Here is a 17,890-nt window from a genome sequence, read left to right as displayed (position 1 = left end):
TCCATTTGTATTTGGACCAAACCAAAACATAATCTAGAGAAGGTGTTGTCATGCAGTTTGATGGTTTAATTGTCCAGTGTTGTTTTCTCTATGGTTTGGTGAGGATTTTAACATTTTCCAACAAAATTGTTCACCTTGTGGCATTTTCGTCTTCAAGATGCAGTACCTGACTATTTTTGTCTGTGATTTTAATACCACTGTGAGTTTTCAGAGTATTGGTGTACAGTTTCAATTCCATGCAGAAGCTAGGCAAGGGAATGAGTTTCTGAAAGGGAGCGCTCTGAAGAAAAGCTTTTCAGCATTAGTAAGCTGCTTGCTTTGTTCAACACTACAAGGTAACAGGATATTCAATCATTAAGAAAAATTCAATAACGTTTCCTTCCTGTGTAAACATTTCAAAATCCACAGCCTTCAACACTTGAGGCAGGCTGATGCATGTGGAGACTGAATGGAATTATTGTAGTATAAAAGTACTGGAAATGAGAAATGTACCTTAAAATTGTTATTTTATTGTAAATTATTAACTTCTGTATCTAATAGATTATTAGTATATCTGGAAAATAATGAATGAATGAATGTATTAGCGGGGTTGAGGAATCAATCAAAAGCTCTTTGGTGCTGTTGTTGTGAAATATCTTGAAATTTGTGAACCGTGTGGTACAATGTGCATATATATAATGTATGGCTACAGACAAAGACAAGTGTTTTTCATTTTCTTTCATACATGTTGCTGTGAATCAAGTTATGATAAAATTCATGACTGTTATACCTCACACACCAGGGCCTGATGTGTTTGAAGTCTTTCCTCCTATTGTTGGTACCATTAATCATGATGTTATCAGCACAACAAGTCAACAATATGTAGACCTTTTGGTTAAATGCTGCACTTGTAAAAACATCAGCGGTACACATTGGATGTTTAAGAAAAACTGATTTTTAGCAGTAATTCCATTTTGATCAAAGGGAAATTTAAACAAGATAGCAAAGGTCTTAATATTTGCATTCATCAATCCTCAAATGTCTTTAAGATTTTAATATACAAAAGATCTCTAACAGAGGAGAAGCCACAGACATTCAAAGTGGATAAGTTGGAATCAGAGCACACTTCAAGTTGACCTTAAGGATGACTCAATTACCAAAATATGTCCTTGTCACTCTTTTTGATGATCGACCAATAAATTCATTCATTATTTGTATCACCTCAAGGTTTAATATTTGCCTGAAATGGCAAAGCCGCTTGTGGAGAGTAAACATGTGACACAGTCATGGCATGATTCCCATGGGAACCAGAACATTGATTTAGCATGTTTTATTGTAAATAAATGTTGTCATCCTTATTTCTCCAAAGAAAAAAAAACTTTAATGGGGGCCGAGGCCGAGATGTGCAGCGGGACAGCTTCTGTTCACCACTAAAAAACACCCCGCCTGGAGGGATACTTTCACACATATAACATAGTGAATCTTAAAGCCACTCGCTTTAAAATGAATGCAGAGTGATTTAATCATTTACGGGAATAATCAGGAGCAACAGTCCTCATGGGGTGCTGAGGATGTGGGCCAGAATAAAGCTGGAGTGTGTACCATGGTGTGTGTCTGCTGTTAGCAGTGGCGGAAGAACAAGAGTTAAGCATCATTTTGAGGTACTTCACATTCAATTTATGCTCTTTACTTTAATTCCACAACATTTTTGAGAAATATATTTTTATAATTGTAAAAATTTCAATCCATTTCCAAAACCATACTTAATTTGCAGATCAAGATTTTGCATATAAAACACATGATTAGTATATCTTGCATGACATATTGTTAAAGATTAAACTACAGTTAATTCACTTTATTTACCCCTTACTCTGTAAAAGGGATTTCACGTGTACAGTAAGTGAAATTGCTGAAACTACTAAAACGTTGAATTTAATTAAACGTATGATGTAAACAGGTTTCACATAACTGTTTTAGGGTTAGTGGAAAGCAAATATATTAAGTTTAAAAATAATAGGTTCAATTTAATATTTTTGCTTTCAACTAACCTAATACAGTTATGTGACCTTTGATGACACATGTTTCAGTTTCTTCAGTCTACTTTTGCTTAAGTAGATCGAATCCCTGCTCGCCCCTCTGGCTGTTGCTGTGGAAGAGGGAATGCACTTGCATTGTGGCACACAATGTTTTGCAGATATTCTAGCAAGTAGAATCGTGCTTGAATTTTTCTTTTTTAGTTTGGTTGTGCTTCTTCTGGCAGAGACATCACAGTAGAAATTTAGGGACTGTCCAGTTCTTTTGTGAGCAGACCCAAAGAAACCAATCCTCCCCACTGTGTCTTGGGAATCTCTCCGGAGGAAAAAAAAAAAGGTCACATTTACGACGCCTCCCCCCTCTACACCCCCTCAGCCACCCCCACCCATTCTCTGCCTTCACCCCAAGTCCAATTAGAAGGAAGGTCGGGGAGGTTTTGTAAGCGGGGGGTTTCGAGGGGAGTGTGTGTATGTCTGTCTGTGTGTGTATGCACGCGCAGGGCCGTCATAGCGGCAGACCACCAACACATTTGCTTCCATCACATGATCCCGTCTTTAAGCACAGGTCTTAGTGGGTGAAAGAAAGGCTACATCCTGTCTTGTATTTAGTATCTGTTTTTCTGGCCTTGTCCTGTTTGTATGTACTCTGGATTAGCACGCTAACAATTCTCAGTGAAGAAGCGACCCTCTTTAAACAGACTATTCCAGCAAGTTGAAGCTCTGCAGTTACAGATCTACAGGTTGTGAACAACCTGCACAGTTTAGTCACTGTGCTTCTTCACAAAATAATTAATCTCATTAAGTAATCAAAGTGTGAGGGGAGAGGAAACCCCTCCAAAGCAAGGGTTCCACTTGGGTTTTCTCTAAAACACTTTGCATAAGGCCCTGAAATAACTGTAATTAGCCTACCATACGTGTTGAAATAATACAATGTTTAATTACATGCAGCACACTTGCAACTGTACTGTATTGGTATGTAGTAAATGGTTTAGTAGACTAAAATATTTTCACATCACTATTACAATTTCAACAATCCTCTTAATGGCTACACTGAAGGAGCACACAATCCCTGTACGTAGTGAATTAGGCTGTAATATTTTTAGCAGTTTAAATAAGAAAGTAAATGTCATTTAGCCTTGTTTATACGCGTATTACTTATTTATTGATTGCTAAAAGATTGACCTATAAGGATGCATATAACTAGCATACTCATTCAAAAGATGAAACAAAAGTGAATTTTTAAGCGTTTTAAGTTGTTGATGTTTTTGGGTTTATTGTCACAATTTTGTCTAAAAATTCTAATCTATATCAGGTTAAGACTTCAATTATACAAAAATAATACCTAAAAATGATAAGGGATATTTTCTACCAATGGAGGATAGCCTAAGATGTACTTAGACACACATCGACTACAACAAACAATTAAACAAATACAAATAAAGACACCAAAACATATCAATCTTCTGGATTTGGTTCAATCATACATTGGCCATCTCTTGAATATGACAACATAAAAAAATGTCAAATAAAAGTTCAAACTGATATACAAACACAAACCCAGATACACACTCACACACACAGATAAAAAAGAAAGAAACATTAACAGTTGAAGAATTACTTCAGTTAAGTACACTGCCTGGCCAAAAAAAGATCACACTCTAATATTCGTTGGACCGCCTTTAGCTTTGATTACGGCACACATTCGCTGTGGCATCATTTCCACAAGCTTCTGCAATGTCACAACATTTATTTCGGTCTTGCATTAAATTTTCGCCAAGATCTTGTATTGATGACGGGAGATTTGGACCACTGTGCAAAGTCTTCTCCAGCACATCCCAAAGATTCTCAATTGGGTTCAGGTCTGGACTCTGTGGGGGCCAATCCATGTGTGAAAACGATGTCTCATGCTCCCTGAACCACTCTTTCACAATTTGAGCCCGATGGATCCTGGCATTGTCATCTTGGAACATGCCCAGGCCATCAGGGAAGAAAAAATCCATTGATGGAATAACTTGGTCATTCAGTATATTCAGGTAGTCAGCTGACCTCATTCTTTGGGCACGTTGCTGAACCTAGACCAGACCAACTGCAGCAACCCCAGATCATAGTACTGCCCCCCACAGGCTTGTGACCTTGTTTTTGTCCGGGCAGTGTATATAGATGTTTTGGGGGGGGTGGTGAATAAATAAATGATTGTCAGCGATAAAACCATATTACACTACATGTCACTTATTAGACACTTTTATCAAAATTGACTTATGTACATACATTCAATACTGTGGACAATCCCCACAGGAGCAATTTTAGGTGAAGTGTCTTGCCCAGGGACACGACAACATGCTGACTGCAGTAGGGACTGGTCCGGAGATCAGCGCACCATCCCACTGCGCCACAGCCTCCTATTACTTTGGATGTTCAGTTTGTCATCACAACTTAAGCTCAGAGTTAACAGTATTTTAGTGAGCAAATGATTCCACAGAGCATGTGGAAGTGCTACTGCTAATGCTAATGCTAGGTGATCCAGAAGAACAGAGAGAGCAGTTCTGCTCAGACCATCGACTGTATATATGAATGTTCAGACACCGTTTGGAATTGGCAACTTCCTGAGGCCAGTCTGCGAGAGACATGGCCACAACAGAGTATTCACACTTACATTGCCATTGATGACAATGACACCTGTAACTCAAAATTAATGACAGAAAAAACTAAATTGAGGCAGCATTTTACTTAGGAAAACTAGACCAAATTTACTTTTTTTTTGTTATGACGACTTTAACTAACAAAACTCGTACTATGTATAACTACACTGCCTATATAAAGTATGAAAAATAAAGTCACTGCTTTTTTTATGCAGATGACTTTATGTCTAAGATAATAAGATAAGATAAGAGAGACTTTAATAATCCCAGACTGGGACATCTTAGTCATTGCACATATTAGAAAAAACAAAATTGTATCGATGGAACAGATTCAATGTTAGCTAAACCTAGGCCTAATGGTTCTGACTCTATTTAGAAACAGAATTCTGGCAGACAGATCTGATAAAGCATTCATTCAGGCGTTTTACTTAATATTATCATATGCACTTATTTCTGCATCCTTTTGATATGTTGATTCCATTGAAATCACAGTAAAATCAGTTTATAGTGAATTCCTAACAACGTAACGCACCAGATTATTGAAGCAGACGTGTGATTTGCTGAACTGTGAACAGTTTGGTGAATTTCACTGTATTCAGTTTCAGATACTTTTCATATTTTTGTATGTACTGAACAACAACAAAACATAAATAGCAAAAACCTCCTTTACAATAAACCATTTCTATTTGATTTCTGGAAACAGTGTGAGCCCTTTAACAGCAGCAGCAGACATACTGCATTAATGCATCAATACTATGACACTTACTTGCCTAGATGGTTGTATCGAAAGAGTTTGAGGGAAATTATATCCTTTGAACTCATCAGAAAAGACTCAGGGGAAAAATAGTATTTTGAAAAGGAGGGCACTGCTCCTGTAGGCAGAAGCCCTTCAGTTGCATTAATTTGCTATTTTTTGCATGCGGCCTGAAACGTTTGGATGAGCTCTCTAGAGGTTGTCGTCAGCCTCACTATGGCAGTGCTTACCACTTCAGTCTGTAGTGCTTTTCCACCATCAGAGAGCTCTGTGGGTCTGTATGTGTTGTGTGACTGTCAGTGTGTTGGATGTGCAGGGAGCATGGTTCAAAATCATCTTCAAAGCGTCGCTTAAACGCTATTGTGCAGAACATGCTGCGTCAAATGAGAATGGATCAAAGCTTGTGAAAACGGCAAACTAAGAGTTTTTAAGGGGAAAATATGGGCAATCATGTAATTTGACCTGTCAATCAACAGCTTACTCACCAGGACATTGGGTTGGCGAATGTGTGTGTGTGTGTGTGTGTGTGTGTGTGTGTGTGTGTGTGTGTGTGTGTGTGTGTGTGTGTGTGTGTGTGTGTGTGTGTGTGTGTGTATAAAGACACGCACAGACGCAGAAAAGGTTCAGTTCTTCAATCAGATTTAAACATACCATTTATGCAAATAGCTGCCATACGTTTTTCAAAAAGTGTTTTTGGGCCTTTGTTTACTTTAACTGCAAAGACAACCAGACATGTCATTTTTGAATTTTCTTTAGTAGCTTATATTTAATCACATTCTAGTAGGAAAACTGTTTGGTACCATTTTAATATACTATTGAAATTTAAGTGTTGTTCATAATATCTTCAATAGGGGAAGGAAATGTGACGTCACCAACGACAAGTCGTCCATCTTTAGAGGACACCAGCGACCCCAACCTATTGACTTAATCTCCACAAAGGAGTAGCCTTAACTTTTCCCCTTTAAGCATCTTAAACATGGTTGGGAGGCAGTTTTATGTCACTACCTGTAACAAAACAAAAAAGGACCATGGGATTACATTTTATTCTTTTAAATTAACAGGGAAACAGGGAGACGTAGCAAACATGTTGTTGGATAAACTACTTGTTACACAAACCAATTCCATGGGAATATGATTTACAACAGGAACTTTTGCAGTATGCATACATATACTGGGAGATTAATTGAGCATGACATGTCAATGTTTTGTTGGCGTTCAGTTAGCATCGCATTAGCTGTCTTACCTTTGTCCGGTTGACTCTATAGTTAATAAACCAGTAGATCAGAAGGTCCTGCTGATATATAAACTGATATAAATTGACGGCTCATGCTGTTGCTATTATCCTCCAAAGATGGCTGCAACGCCCCAGAATGCACCGCTGTTCCCATTCCCAATAAGCCATTAAAAAATAATAATAATACAAGCTGTGACACCAACAAAACATGATAATGAATTTAACAGTTACCATAATTTTCACTGGGAAAAGGCCCGTACCTTTGAAAAGAAGCAAGCAAAGTAAATAAACTAAGAAAGAAACGAAATAATACCTCATCATATTTACTCAACCCCATGGTTTCATTTTGAATGCAGCAGGACTAATATTGCACATCAGTGCAAATGCTTATTATCTTATGTATCGGTATATTGTCAAATGTTGAACCAACACAGTAAGCTTTTGCAACGTGTAACAATTCAAAGGAGATGCCTAAAATTCTCTTTACCCATCTTTGCGCATGCGCTCCAATCAGTCGGCTCGCTCTTCACTCCATCACACATCCGGGTCCTCATTGTCATATGACCAGTGCTGTCATTTAAGTCATTCAGCTGCAGCTAAAAAAGCACATCGACCAACGTTAGCTTTCTTAGGTTTCCTGTTCTTTATCCGACAATGGCAACATTGGTGGCAAACAGGGCGATGGACATCAACGGCTTGTCAGCAGCTGCGAGGACACACACCCAGGCTGTGACGAGAAATTACATCTCCCAACCTCGGCTAAGTATGTAACGTTAGCAGGCTGCGGGAGCTAGCTGCAGCTGTATCTAGTAGCTAACAAGGTTGTTGTGCTGCATTCAAACACAGGGGAACGGTAACGAATGTAGAACTCCTCAGTATATTCAGTAGATCTCAAGCTTTAATTTGTAAACTACACCAACACAATTGAATTCCCTTGACATTTTGCATGACAACATTTCAGCTCTGATTCAGGACAGCAATGGATTGTATTGATTTGTATTACTAGGTTCCTGGAAAAGAGAAATAGGAGTTGGATGACCGAATTTGATTTCATTATGATCCTGAATAATATATCTTAGGAACATTCTATTTCCAGAATTATACCGTTTAATTTCAATCATGGGACTGTTGGTTTCAAAACTTTAGCTAAATATGAACGTGGTGTAATAATGATGAAGACGATGCCTTTTCATTGAAGGCTGTGTATTCCCAGTGACCTTGAATGCAGCATATGTTGGTTAGCTAGAAATTGTGGATCACGACTGCAAACAAGCTAATGTTAGCTGTGTCTATGATGGCAATTAAATGCATATTAATGTTGCTTTTAGTAGTATAGCCGATTTCACAATTGGCTATACATGCTGGGTTTTTTTTATTTGGCTACATGAACGTCATTCGTGTCAAATAGCAAACCAGCTTAGCTAGCGTACCAGCTGTAGCCAAGAGTGGCTAGTCAGGTGCAAACTCGTTAACCAGTTTAGTTACACACTTAAAGATGTGCTCATTTATTTGACCAAACATAGTATAATAACACATCGTACGTTACTACATAACGGGACAATCCCATAATTGTCACTGTTGTGATTACTGCGTACAAGCTCAGCGTTTCTACAACCCGATACTGCTAACGTTAGCTTAATGTCACTGGCACAGGATTAGCAAACACTGCAGACAGTCAGCTGACTGATGGTAGCCACAAATGTAAATGACACAGCGTGCTGTGTGTTTTAATGTATTGACTTTTTATACTGTTTTACTGTTACTATAATAATTCGTTTTTAACATTTTGGCATATGTGTTAAAAAACAAACTGATGACAGATGGGATGATCTCTCATGTGACATGATCACATGATCGCGCAGCCTGCAGTGTTGTTTTGGGGTGAGCACCCACACCTACACAGGGCCTTTGGATCTAGTGAGAAATATACAATCATCCTTTCTTACTGAATGCTAACAAAACCAACACAACTACAAGTATATTTATATACCAACAGTTCATGTTCAACCCTTATTTCTTGTGTAGTTGTTAGTGTTACTGAAGCTTGGCAATAAACGGTCACCAGGTCTGCCACCAACACATTCACTGTCTGCTGATGTTGGCTACCTCTTCCTGGTTTCCATGTTGGAAAAATATCAAATATAAAACCATGCTCCTTTTTTTGGTATAGTTTTGTTGGCCATTGGACTGGCTGTTACAGCAAACACACTACAGTGCCTCCCGACCATGTTTAAAAAGGTTAGAGTGAAAAAGTGCATGTATTTTTATGACAAATTCGTATGGCTATTGGCATTTGTAATCTCTTTTTTTTAGGTATTATATTTATTAGTACCCTGCTCCGGGTATATGGAGGCTTCAATTTTTCAAGAACCTACCAAGTCCTTGTATGTGATTTCAGCTAAATGTATCCCTAGTTGGCCGAACTGGAGGTAGCCTTTATTTCCCGTCTGCAGAGAAAGGACTCTCTTTAATGACATAAGGGTATTCCTCCGCTGAAATGTTTTGATTTGTTTAGCAAATGAATCACCTGAGTTTTGATGTATGTCATATGGATGTCCTGCTTAGGGTCTGGTTTTCAATCTATTATGGTTGCAGCTGTGATTAATTGTCCATCTTGATCATTTTCTTGCCGTGCTGATTGCATCACTTCAACTACACAGTGAGTCTTGTGTTGTTTGACACTTTGCTCTTTGAGCCTGATGTTCTGTAAAACATAGTGGTGGTGGATGAGCAAATTGAAATAGTTGTTCTGCATCCTAACATTGTTTTGCTTGTTAAGTATTATTTAAGTATTGGCTTTTTAATGTTGAAGGTTTTATTGCACTTAAAGAAGAGGGAGTTCACTCCAGTGATCTCCATGTTACCTGTACTTTCAGATAAAAAGTCTATGGTTCAGATGTGATGATGCACAGGTTTTTCTTCAGGGAACTTGTTCTTTTTGACAGCAGACATCAGTAGGTTTTAGTTATCCTTTTTTCAGCTGACAGTGCATCATCAATTTACTGCATAATATTCACGACTGTTGTAACTTGTGAATTTTTTTTTATAAAGCAGCGTGAGGTTGTTGGTTCCTGTTGTAACTTCCCCATTTGTAGATTTTTTTTAAATCCCATTTGGTGACCAACCATATCAAGAGACAAACATTTGATACATTTTTACTTTGTAACCATTTAAAAAGAAACCATTCAAGTACATTTACTGAAATAACTTGGCAGATACTCATTAAAGTAAAAAATACATTCAGAGTGGAAAGAATGACTTTTTACAGTAATGGCTTACATTGTGTCTCCTCACTTCCTGCACTTCTTCCTCTGTCTTGGCTGAAAAAAAATCCGACTTTTCACCAAACATGATCCTCGCTCATTTAATCATGTCGAATCCAGTTGGCTCCATGACTCTGGAGCAGAGTATGGCGAGGGAGAGAAGGAGGGTGATCATTTAAATGTGTTTATCCTTGCTGATAAAATGTAAAAAATTGCAGAAATGTGATTGGTGCCCTGAGACCAGGAATGTTGTGTTATGTCCCGGGTGTGTTTCCATATACAGGATATTCCAGACAGTGGTAATGCTTTTCCATCATTGAGGTTTATATGGTAGTGATTTCAGCCAGCTATGTTGGTTTTAGTGATGCACAAATTGCTCAAAACTCTAATTAAGGCTTATAAAGAGAGTCTGTCAGCTAAGAACTCAGAGTTCATTTTCCTAATATTTTGCTGGCTTAAGCATTTTCTGTGTATGCATCCTGCACAAATGTGGCATGATTTTTAAAATATATTTCTTGGGATAGAATTTATCCTACAATTTATTTAAATGTCAAACGCAGCTACAATTAATATATAACCTTAGCTATCTCCCTGTTAGGTTAAAGTTACTTCTGACATCAGTGTGTACAGTAGGTTAAATCTATACTTGAGCTGTAGTGTCGGAAATCAAAGACCTATTGTTCAGTATAGCCAGTCGTTTCCAGGCATAAAACAGTCTATAAGATCACGATGTGGAGATGGTTTTTCACTAGCTTATTGACTTGACAGAGCTCTAAGAGAGGCAGCTATTGAAAAGCCACTCTGACGGAGCAAGAAAATAAACAAATAAAGAGATTTCTCATCAGACCAAGTCTTTTCTTTAAAGAGGCCTTTGTCTCTCTCATGTCAAATGCGACAAAAGCTATTAGCCCACGAAATGGTTGGTCTTTGTTTTAGTAGAGCATTCTGTCATTTAGTGCTATGAAAAGACATAGAGCAAGGCACTATAATTCTTTGTGAAGATTTAATTAATGGTAATAATGTAGTCACGATAAACAAATGTCTCATCTGTCACCATGAAAGTAATTTCTATAAAATCAATGTTATTTTTGAAACAGTTCTATAATCCACATTCTAATTAGGCTTAAGCAGCTAGCTTGTCAGTAGAAAAAAAGACTTTTGCGTGGGCGTTTGCCATTCTTCCCATGAAAGAACATTACAATGTATGCAAAGGATTTGACACCATTTCAGTCTGTTGCATGAACAGAAACCAATCCACTCTTGTTTTGCTGACCACTCATCAATCTTTTCCTGTCATTCTCCTGTTTAAGAATGGGAGGGTCATTAAGAGAAGATAGAACGTGTTAAAAAAAACCATTTCTTTTTACAACATGATAAACATGCGCCACTGCCATCGGCGAATGTCATCTTATGTGCTGATTGGCTAACAGACTATTTCTGTGGGCTTACTTACAACAAACTGTAGGGATGTATTCATCTCATCTAACCCTTTTCACTTTTTTTTGGTGAATGTGTTTATTGCAATTTTTCAGGCTGTAGATTTTTATTGCACAAAATGATGTTTTTATTCTTAATTCCAACTACAAACCCCCCTTTCCCTGCCTTAAACACGCTTCAGAGGCACATACAGAAAGTGTTGATCTTCAGCGTACATCACCATTAGCTTAAAAAATAGTTTGAGCGGTGCTCCAGCTGGCTGTATTTGGGCTACTTTATATATATTTGTTGGACTTTATTTTTACACCATGAGCCTGTAAGATGTTTGCTCTTACACTGAAGTCTGACAGCTGTAGTTCAGGGAGGACAATCCGTGTGTGGTGATAAAAATACAACACCTACCGGCAGCAACATCCAGTGTTTGCCTGGCTGAGCTGCTCACACAAATGGGCTTATACATCTTTGATGATAGTTTTCTGTCTGGAAGACACGTCCAAAAACAAGCTTTTCTTCAAATATCAACAGTGAAGTCACCTGCAGTTTTCTGGTGAGTTGAGAAATACCCAACAAGCGGAAAACAACAAAAAACTGGAAATTAGAATAAGGTGCGACACAGGCCTTAGCTGTAGACAAGTTGGGATACAGAATAAATATTGTGCAGAAGGGCAGGTAGGTTAGACTGCCACAAAAGAATACATTTGGGAACATTCTAAGCTAAGTATTGAGTATTTGGGTAAGAATACCCTTCTAGTTTGTACAGAGAGATCTGTAATGCTGGCGTGAGTAAGGTTTGATATTTTGTCTTCTTGAGCATTGTTTGATTTTTAGATTGCATGCCGACATTACCAAAGAGCCAGAGTTATGACGTGTACTGTCTGTACTGAAAGCCTGTCTTGTCATCGGCCCCTAGTTAGACAGAAGTCTGTGATTACCTCTTCTGCCGGCTCAACTCTGAAGCAACGAACCCCCCCCCCCCCCTTCCTACTTTTTTAAAAATGACCAGTTCAGAAATGTGAACGGGGCTCTAAGGCTAACTGTAATAAAACCTCCTGCTCCAGGTTTCAATGTGAAGCTAGGGCCGGTCTTTCTATGTGATAACAGCACTGATCTGTAGTTTTAAGTATCATTCAAATCAGTAATTTTTTCATTATGAAGATCTTTATGTTTTAAAACATAACAGTTGAGCAAACAAAGCCTATAACTTTGTCCCTGGTTGTAATGACGAAATAATAATAAATAGATGTTTGGTGAGCTCAGTTCGTGGTGTGCCAACATATACCTCCACCACAGCAAACGGCTGTAAACTGTGTCTTTATCAAAGCCTGTGCATCCAACTATTGTAACCTCAGCACTCCGCCACCTTTGTAATGAAGCTGTTGTGTTAACCAGCTGCCTTGCTGTATAGACGCCTTTGTTCCTCCACTATACTGCCAGTCTGCAAGAAGTCCATGCAGACAAGAGGCCCCACTCTGCTCCCACATTTCTTCACAATCAAAGCAGTGAGGTACGGAGTCCTCTTTATGTGGAGTACCTGCGTACCTACAGGGTTAAAAGCCTGTCTCATTTATGGGGTTTAAAGAAATGGTTGGCAATTGGTTGACAGAACTTGATATAAAAACACAATACCCAGACGTATGGTGCTCTTGTATAACACCACAAAGGGAAAAAGTATATAGACTGTAGAAGGAGGAGTAGAAGCAACACACTCATGCTGACCACCAAAGTGGGCATGCTGCTATATATGTTAACTTTGAATTTAATTCTAACAATTACATCTTAGTTCTAATACATTCGGACTGGATTTTGGAGAAAGCGACAGACCACTTTGGAGTTTGTCCACCACCTGTTACATTCTGCCCTATGAAAGGGTATCTCCAGGGCTGTCAGACCGGGCAGGCTTCAAAGATAAACACACATGCATATGGTGAATTTGGAATAAAGTTCAAATCTTTCCTTTCAATCATGTAAGCTTACCTTGCTTCTTACCACAGCCAATGTACTGACATGTGTGCCTTATAGTTTGTTTTATCCAACCTCTGGAAGTGTGGAGAGCAGTCTGATCTGACCTGCTGCGTTAGATAAGTTTGGAGCCTTGTAGTTGACTTTGCTGGAACATTTTGGACCAGTACAGCTTTGAAAGTGTAATGCTACACTAAACCGTCAACTGTTGATGGAAAAGTGACAGTGGGAACATAGAAACAAAGACCGTAGAATGAATAGAAGGAGAAGAGGTCATTTTATCGTGTTGGTTTATTGTGTCACTGTTGCATGCGTGTGTCTGTTTGGGTGTCTGTGTGTGTGTATCTGTGTGAGGTGTGTGTGGAGGCTGGTTTAAGGCAATTAGCATTTCCATGTCCAGTGGGGCTGTGGGAATCCCTTGAAGTAGAGGCTAAGACGTGATTGTGAGGCTGCTCATCACAGCAGCCATTGCTTTGTAGCGCTCATTTATTATCAGAACGATGATGCGCCCCATCTTCATCCCAGCTCTGATCCCTCCCTCCTCCCCTTGAGTCCCCCCCTCTTTCAGCTTGGAAATTGAATTGTGTTGGAATGCTCTGTGCCTCTTTTCTCTGGCACTTGAATGGGCTCTTTAGTATTTCACACCAAGGTGTCCTTCAGGGTGCGAGGTCAGGCTACCAAAACAGCTTCTAGTGGCGGATTAGGACCAATTAACATCTTTGTACACAAAGGGCTCTGGCAGCTGAACAGGCTGCAGGGTGACCCACACTGCTGTTGCATGCCAAGCCAGGGGACTGTCGCACTTGAGCTGAAGTAGCAAAAGAGGGGTGGAGAAAGTTTTCCAAACCTAATGGGGAAATGTTGCTACTTCACACCTCATGTGCCGTAGAGCCCATTGAGCTATCGTTATCTTGTGAAATGAGAAAGCAAGCCACTTTTTTTTATCATCACAGTTATACATAAGAGGGCACCATGGACATGTTTTTATCTTTTATATAACCGTGACCTAACATATATGTCCAGGGTTAGGCCTTTTACTCCTTCTGTAACCACCCATTCAATTAACACTCTTCAGACTTTGTGCCACCAAATACATTTGTCTGTTAAATTTAGCAAAGAAAAACACTTGTCTTGAATAACCATGCACAGTTTCTCAAAATGCAATGTTGGTCGCATTTATAACAAAAATCAATGTTGTAAAAATAATATAGTATTTCTAAAAAAGTGTTTTTCTAATTAGCATGTTTAGTTTTGGAAATCTGTCTAGGCCAGGGCTGTCCAAACTTTTTTCACTGAGGGCCACATGCAGAAAAACATACGAAGGTCTGGGCCCCTCACTAGAGGTGAGGGCAGGTATTGCCTGATTAGTAAAGTTAGAAGTTAACTAATGAGTTAACTGGGGTTTCATGTATATTGTTGGCGGTTCTTTCCTTAAAACAGAAGCCTCAGATTGCTTTTAATAAGGGGAAATATGAAGGGTATATATCAGCATGTTATCAGGCTTTATTTAACAACTAAGATCTGTTAAACGTGTTCTCAACCTCAATGGACTGAATTGATTTGACATTGGGCTTATTAACACATGAAGACTACTGTGTAATATATTTTAATATTTAATAATTACAATTTAAGACGAGCACAAGTTTCAGGTGTGGGCCATATTCCATTGAATTTTTTTAATTTGCTGAGGGCTGATTCAAATTGGGCCGCATTTGGCCCCCGGGCCGTAGTTTGGACACCCCTGGTCTAGGCCTTTAAACTGCAATTCCTTGTTAATTAATTTGCCAACACATGCACTTGTACAATTGTAGTCGCAGTTTGGATAGGTAAAGGTACATAGTTGTATATTTTCTTATATAGCATTTATTTGTTGAAATTGCTAATTTGTTTGTGTGTGTGTGTGTGTGTGTGTGTGTGTTTCTCTGCTTTGTGGTTCTGAAATGTAGGTTGATGATTACGGATTTCTGAGAGGTTCCTGTATACATATGTAGCCCAAAATCTCGCTGCTCCTCTCCATTATTCCTATCAGCCTTCAGTCAGTAGCCGATTCTATCTCTTTTCTAACCTGTACACTGGTGAAGTTCTTAAGACATTTTGAAAACATGGCCAATTTTGCCATTTATGAGTGTAAAAAGGGTTAGCCACAGAAAATGTTTTGTGAAAATGTTATGGACTGGTTTGTAAATGGCATGTTTGGTTGTGGTGAGATGTCTAGGCCTCGGACATCTAGCGTCGGTCTCATCGAAAGCGTGGGGACAATCAGAGTTGTCTCTGCATTAAAAGAGGTTTGTATGGGCTATACATTAGTATGGAATGCAAACAACAAGCTACAATTGGATTCTTCATCAAGGTGATTGTTGCTTAATGGTACTTACATTTAGATCTGATCATTTGAGTAAAGCTGTGTATATGCTATTGTAACCTAATACGGTGTTAGTACAATAATTAAATGATGTTCTCATTTAATAACTTGCTTCCTGCAAGGTCTTTGGCAACAAACAGGAACATGTGTATAGGAACTTGAGTCATTCAGCAGAACGAGGGCCCTGAGGCAGGGACTGAGATAAAAAAAAGGCTGTTTAGAGTAAAACTCACTTTATTTATTAAAGTGACATGCATTTGTGGTGCCCTTGGTTTTCACACTTGAACCATCTTTTTCTCTTGCTCTTGCAATAGTCTGTACACACACACACACACACACACACACATACACATACACATACACACAGACACAGAGAGTCTGGCTAATCGAGGGTGAAATGCAGGTGTGCGTGTGGGAAATGGCTGCAGTACTGTAGCGTGGACGGGTTATTTTGTTGGCCTCTGCCTAATTAGTGGCATAGTGGATGCACCCCGCTAAGCTGTGCTGCTTTTTGTTCGCACCAGTCTGCTCTCATTTCCTCACTCCTTTTGATATCGGGCCCAGAGATTGACGGTTCACACATAAAGAAGAACACCAGACCATGATAGAAAGTCCGGTGGAAACAATGGCGGTCTGCAGATGTTCACAAGGACAGTGATGGGGGAATTCAATGGAATTCCAGTAAACAAAATGTAAATTGTCCTGCGTGTCAGCAGAGTGAATGTTGCTGCTTGATTCAGAGAGGGACATGTTAGGTCTCCACTCTTCTTTGTCTCTACCAAGGATTTTGTGTTATCCCTCTGATGATCATTGGAGCTATCTTTCTGTTTTACAGTGAACCTGAACGTAGCTCTACACTGTGGCCGTGGTAGCACACTTTGATTATTGATATGGGATTAGCTGCTCTCTTTAATATCAGTCCACTCTGCTGCTGCTACAGGTGTACTGCAGTCTGACGCAGGGGACACGTTTGCTCACTCAGGAGGACACACGGTCTGTTATCGCTCAGAGGAGGCATCTGATGGAATTTACACAAATGGATTGCAGTGTCTTTTTGGGTTGCTAAGAACTATATTGTCATTTGATTAGAGGATGAATCCCCTGCGATGGGTCATCATTTGTCTCGACATGGAAGTTAACATTTAAGCACTTAAATAATAATAAATGAGGCAATTTAACAATATAACAAATCAACAGCGGAGATAAAAATATTACATGCACAGAAGGGCTGTCCCTCCGTCCCAAATCACATCAAGATAACGTTACAATAATTGACATAATCGTGACATAAACGAATGCATTTATTAACTTATTACATTGGTATACGCTGAGACATTTCAAATATATCTCTTTTTTTGGTGGTGTAGTATGGCTGATAGTGTGGTAGATGGAAGGAAAAACAGAGAAAGCTTAGTGTGAGGTGGAATGTTGATAAAATATATAAATGCTCCATGATATTTGATTTATTTTAGTCAAAACCAATAAACAAAATGATATCCGTCGATAGCATTCTTTTATTTGAATAACAAAACAAAAAGACAACCATGATTTTTGATTCAAAACTGAAATTCTGCTATGTAAAATGTCGTAGTGCGTGCACAACTAGGGACTATTAAACACATTAAACGCATTTAATGAAATAAATAAAGTATTGCTTTCAAGTTGAACCTGCACCTCCAATCTCACTGTGAGTTGCATCTCCACTACGTTCAGTGGAGCTTGTGGACTATGAAATTGCCGTTTCATCTGATTGATGATTACTTAAATACGCAGCAGCTGAAGTTCAGGGACATGTCGATGTTTTTCCTGACATATTTCTGTAGTTCTACGTCCTTTCAGTTATTTTTGCTGCCATTATTGTGGTTTAATGTTGGGTTAGGCCACAGGTTATTTCCACTTCTCCTGAGCAATAATGAACCTTCAATTAGTGTTCTATTACGGTGAGGCTCAGCTCTAACCACATGTCTGTGTAATTGTTCTTTCCATATGTGAATTTCATGCATTTTTCCTGACATTTGCCTGCCTTTGACATTTGGGTCTGAAAGTGCATGAAGCTGTTTAAATGAAAGGTCAGCTTGTGATTATCAACACGAGCTGGTTGTAACCACGTCTACTTATTCTTAAGTGGACTGTGGCTTTCAGCTGCTCAAAGACGTGAATATTGTCAGTATTACCTGCCTTATTTCCTGTCTTGTGGCCTCGCGAAGAAATGAATAATGAACGCTGTTGT

At 38.9% G+C, this 17,890-nt stretch overlaps 1 protein-coding gene across 1 annotated transcript in view; it reads left to right on the top strand.

Moving 5' to 3' along the window:
* The first annotated feature begins 7,181 nt into the window (after window positions 1-7,181).
* The window catches only part of atp6v1ba (ATPase, H+ transporting, lysosomal, V1 subunit B, member a), a 29,042-nt gene continuing 18,333 nt past the window's right edge, over window positions 7,182-17,890 (top strand). Inside the window, exon 1 of the mRNA XM_063875072.1 lies at window positions 7,182-7,402. Coding sequence (XP_063731142.1) covers window positions 7,294-7,402 — 109 coding nt within the window. The 5' untranslated portion in view covers window positions 7,182-7,293. The remainder of the gene's footprint in view (window positions 7,403-17,890) is intronic.

This window comes from Eleginops maclovinus, chromosome 22 (assembly GCF_036324505.1).
Source record: "Eleginops maclovinus isolate JMC-PN-2008 ecotype Puerto Natales chromosome 22, JC_Emac_rtc_rv5, whole genome shotgun sequence".
NCBI lineage: Eukaryota > Metazoa > Chordata > Actinopteri > Perciformes > Eleginopidae > Eleginops > Eleginops maclovinus.
Note: the sequence above shows the minus strand (reverse complement) of the source record. Positions and strands in the feature narration are given on the sequence as shown.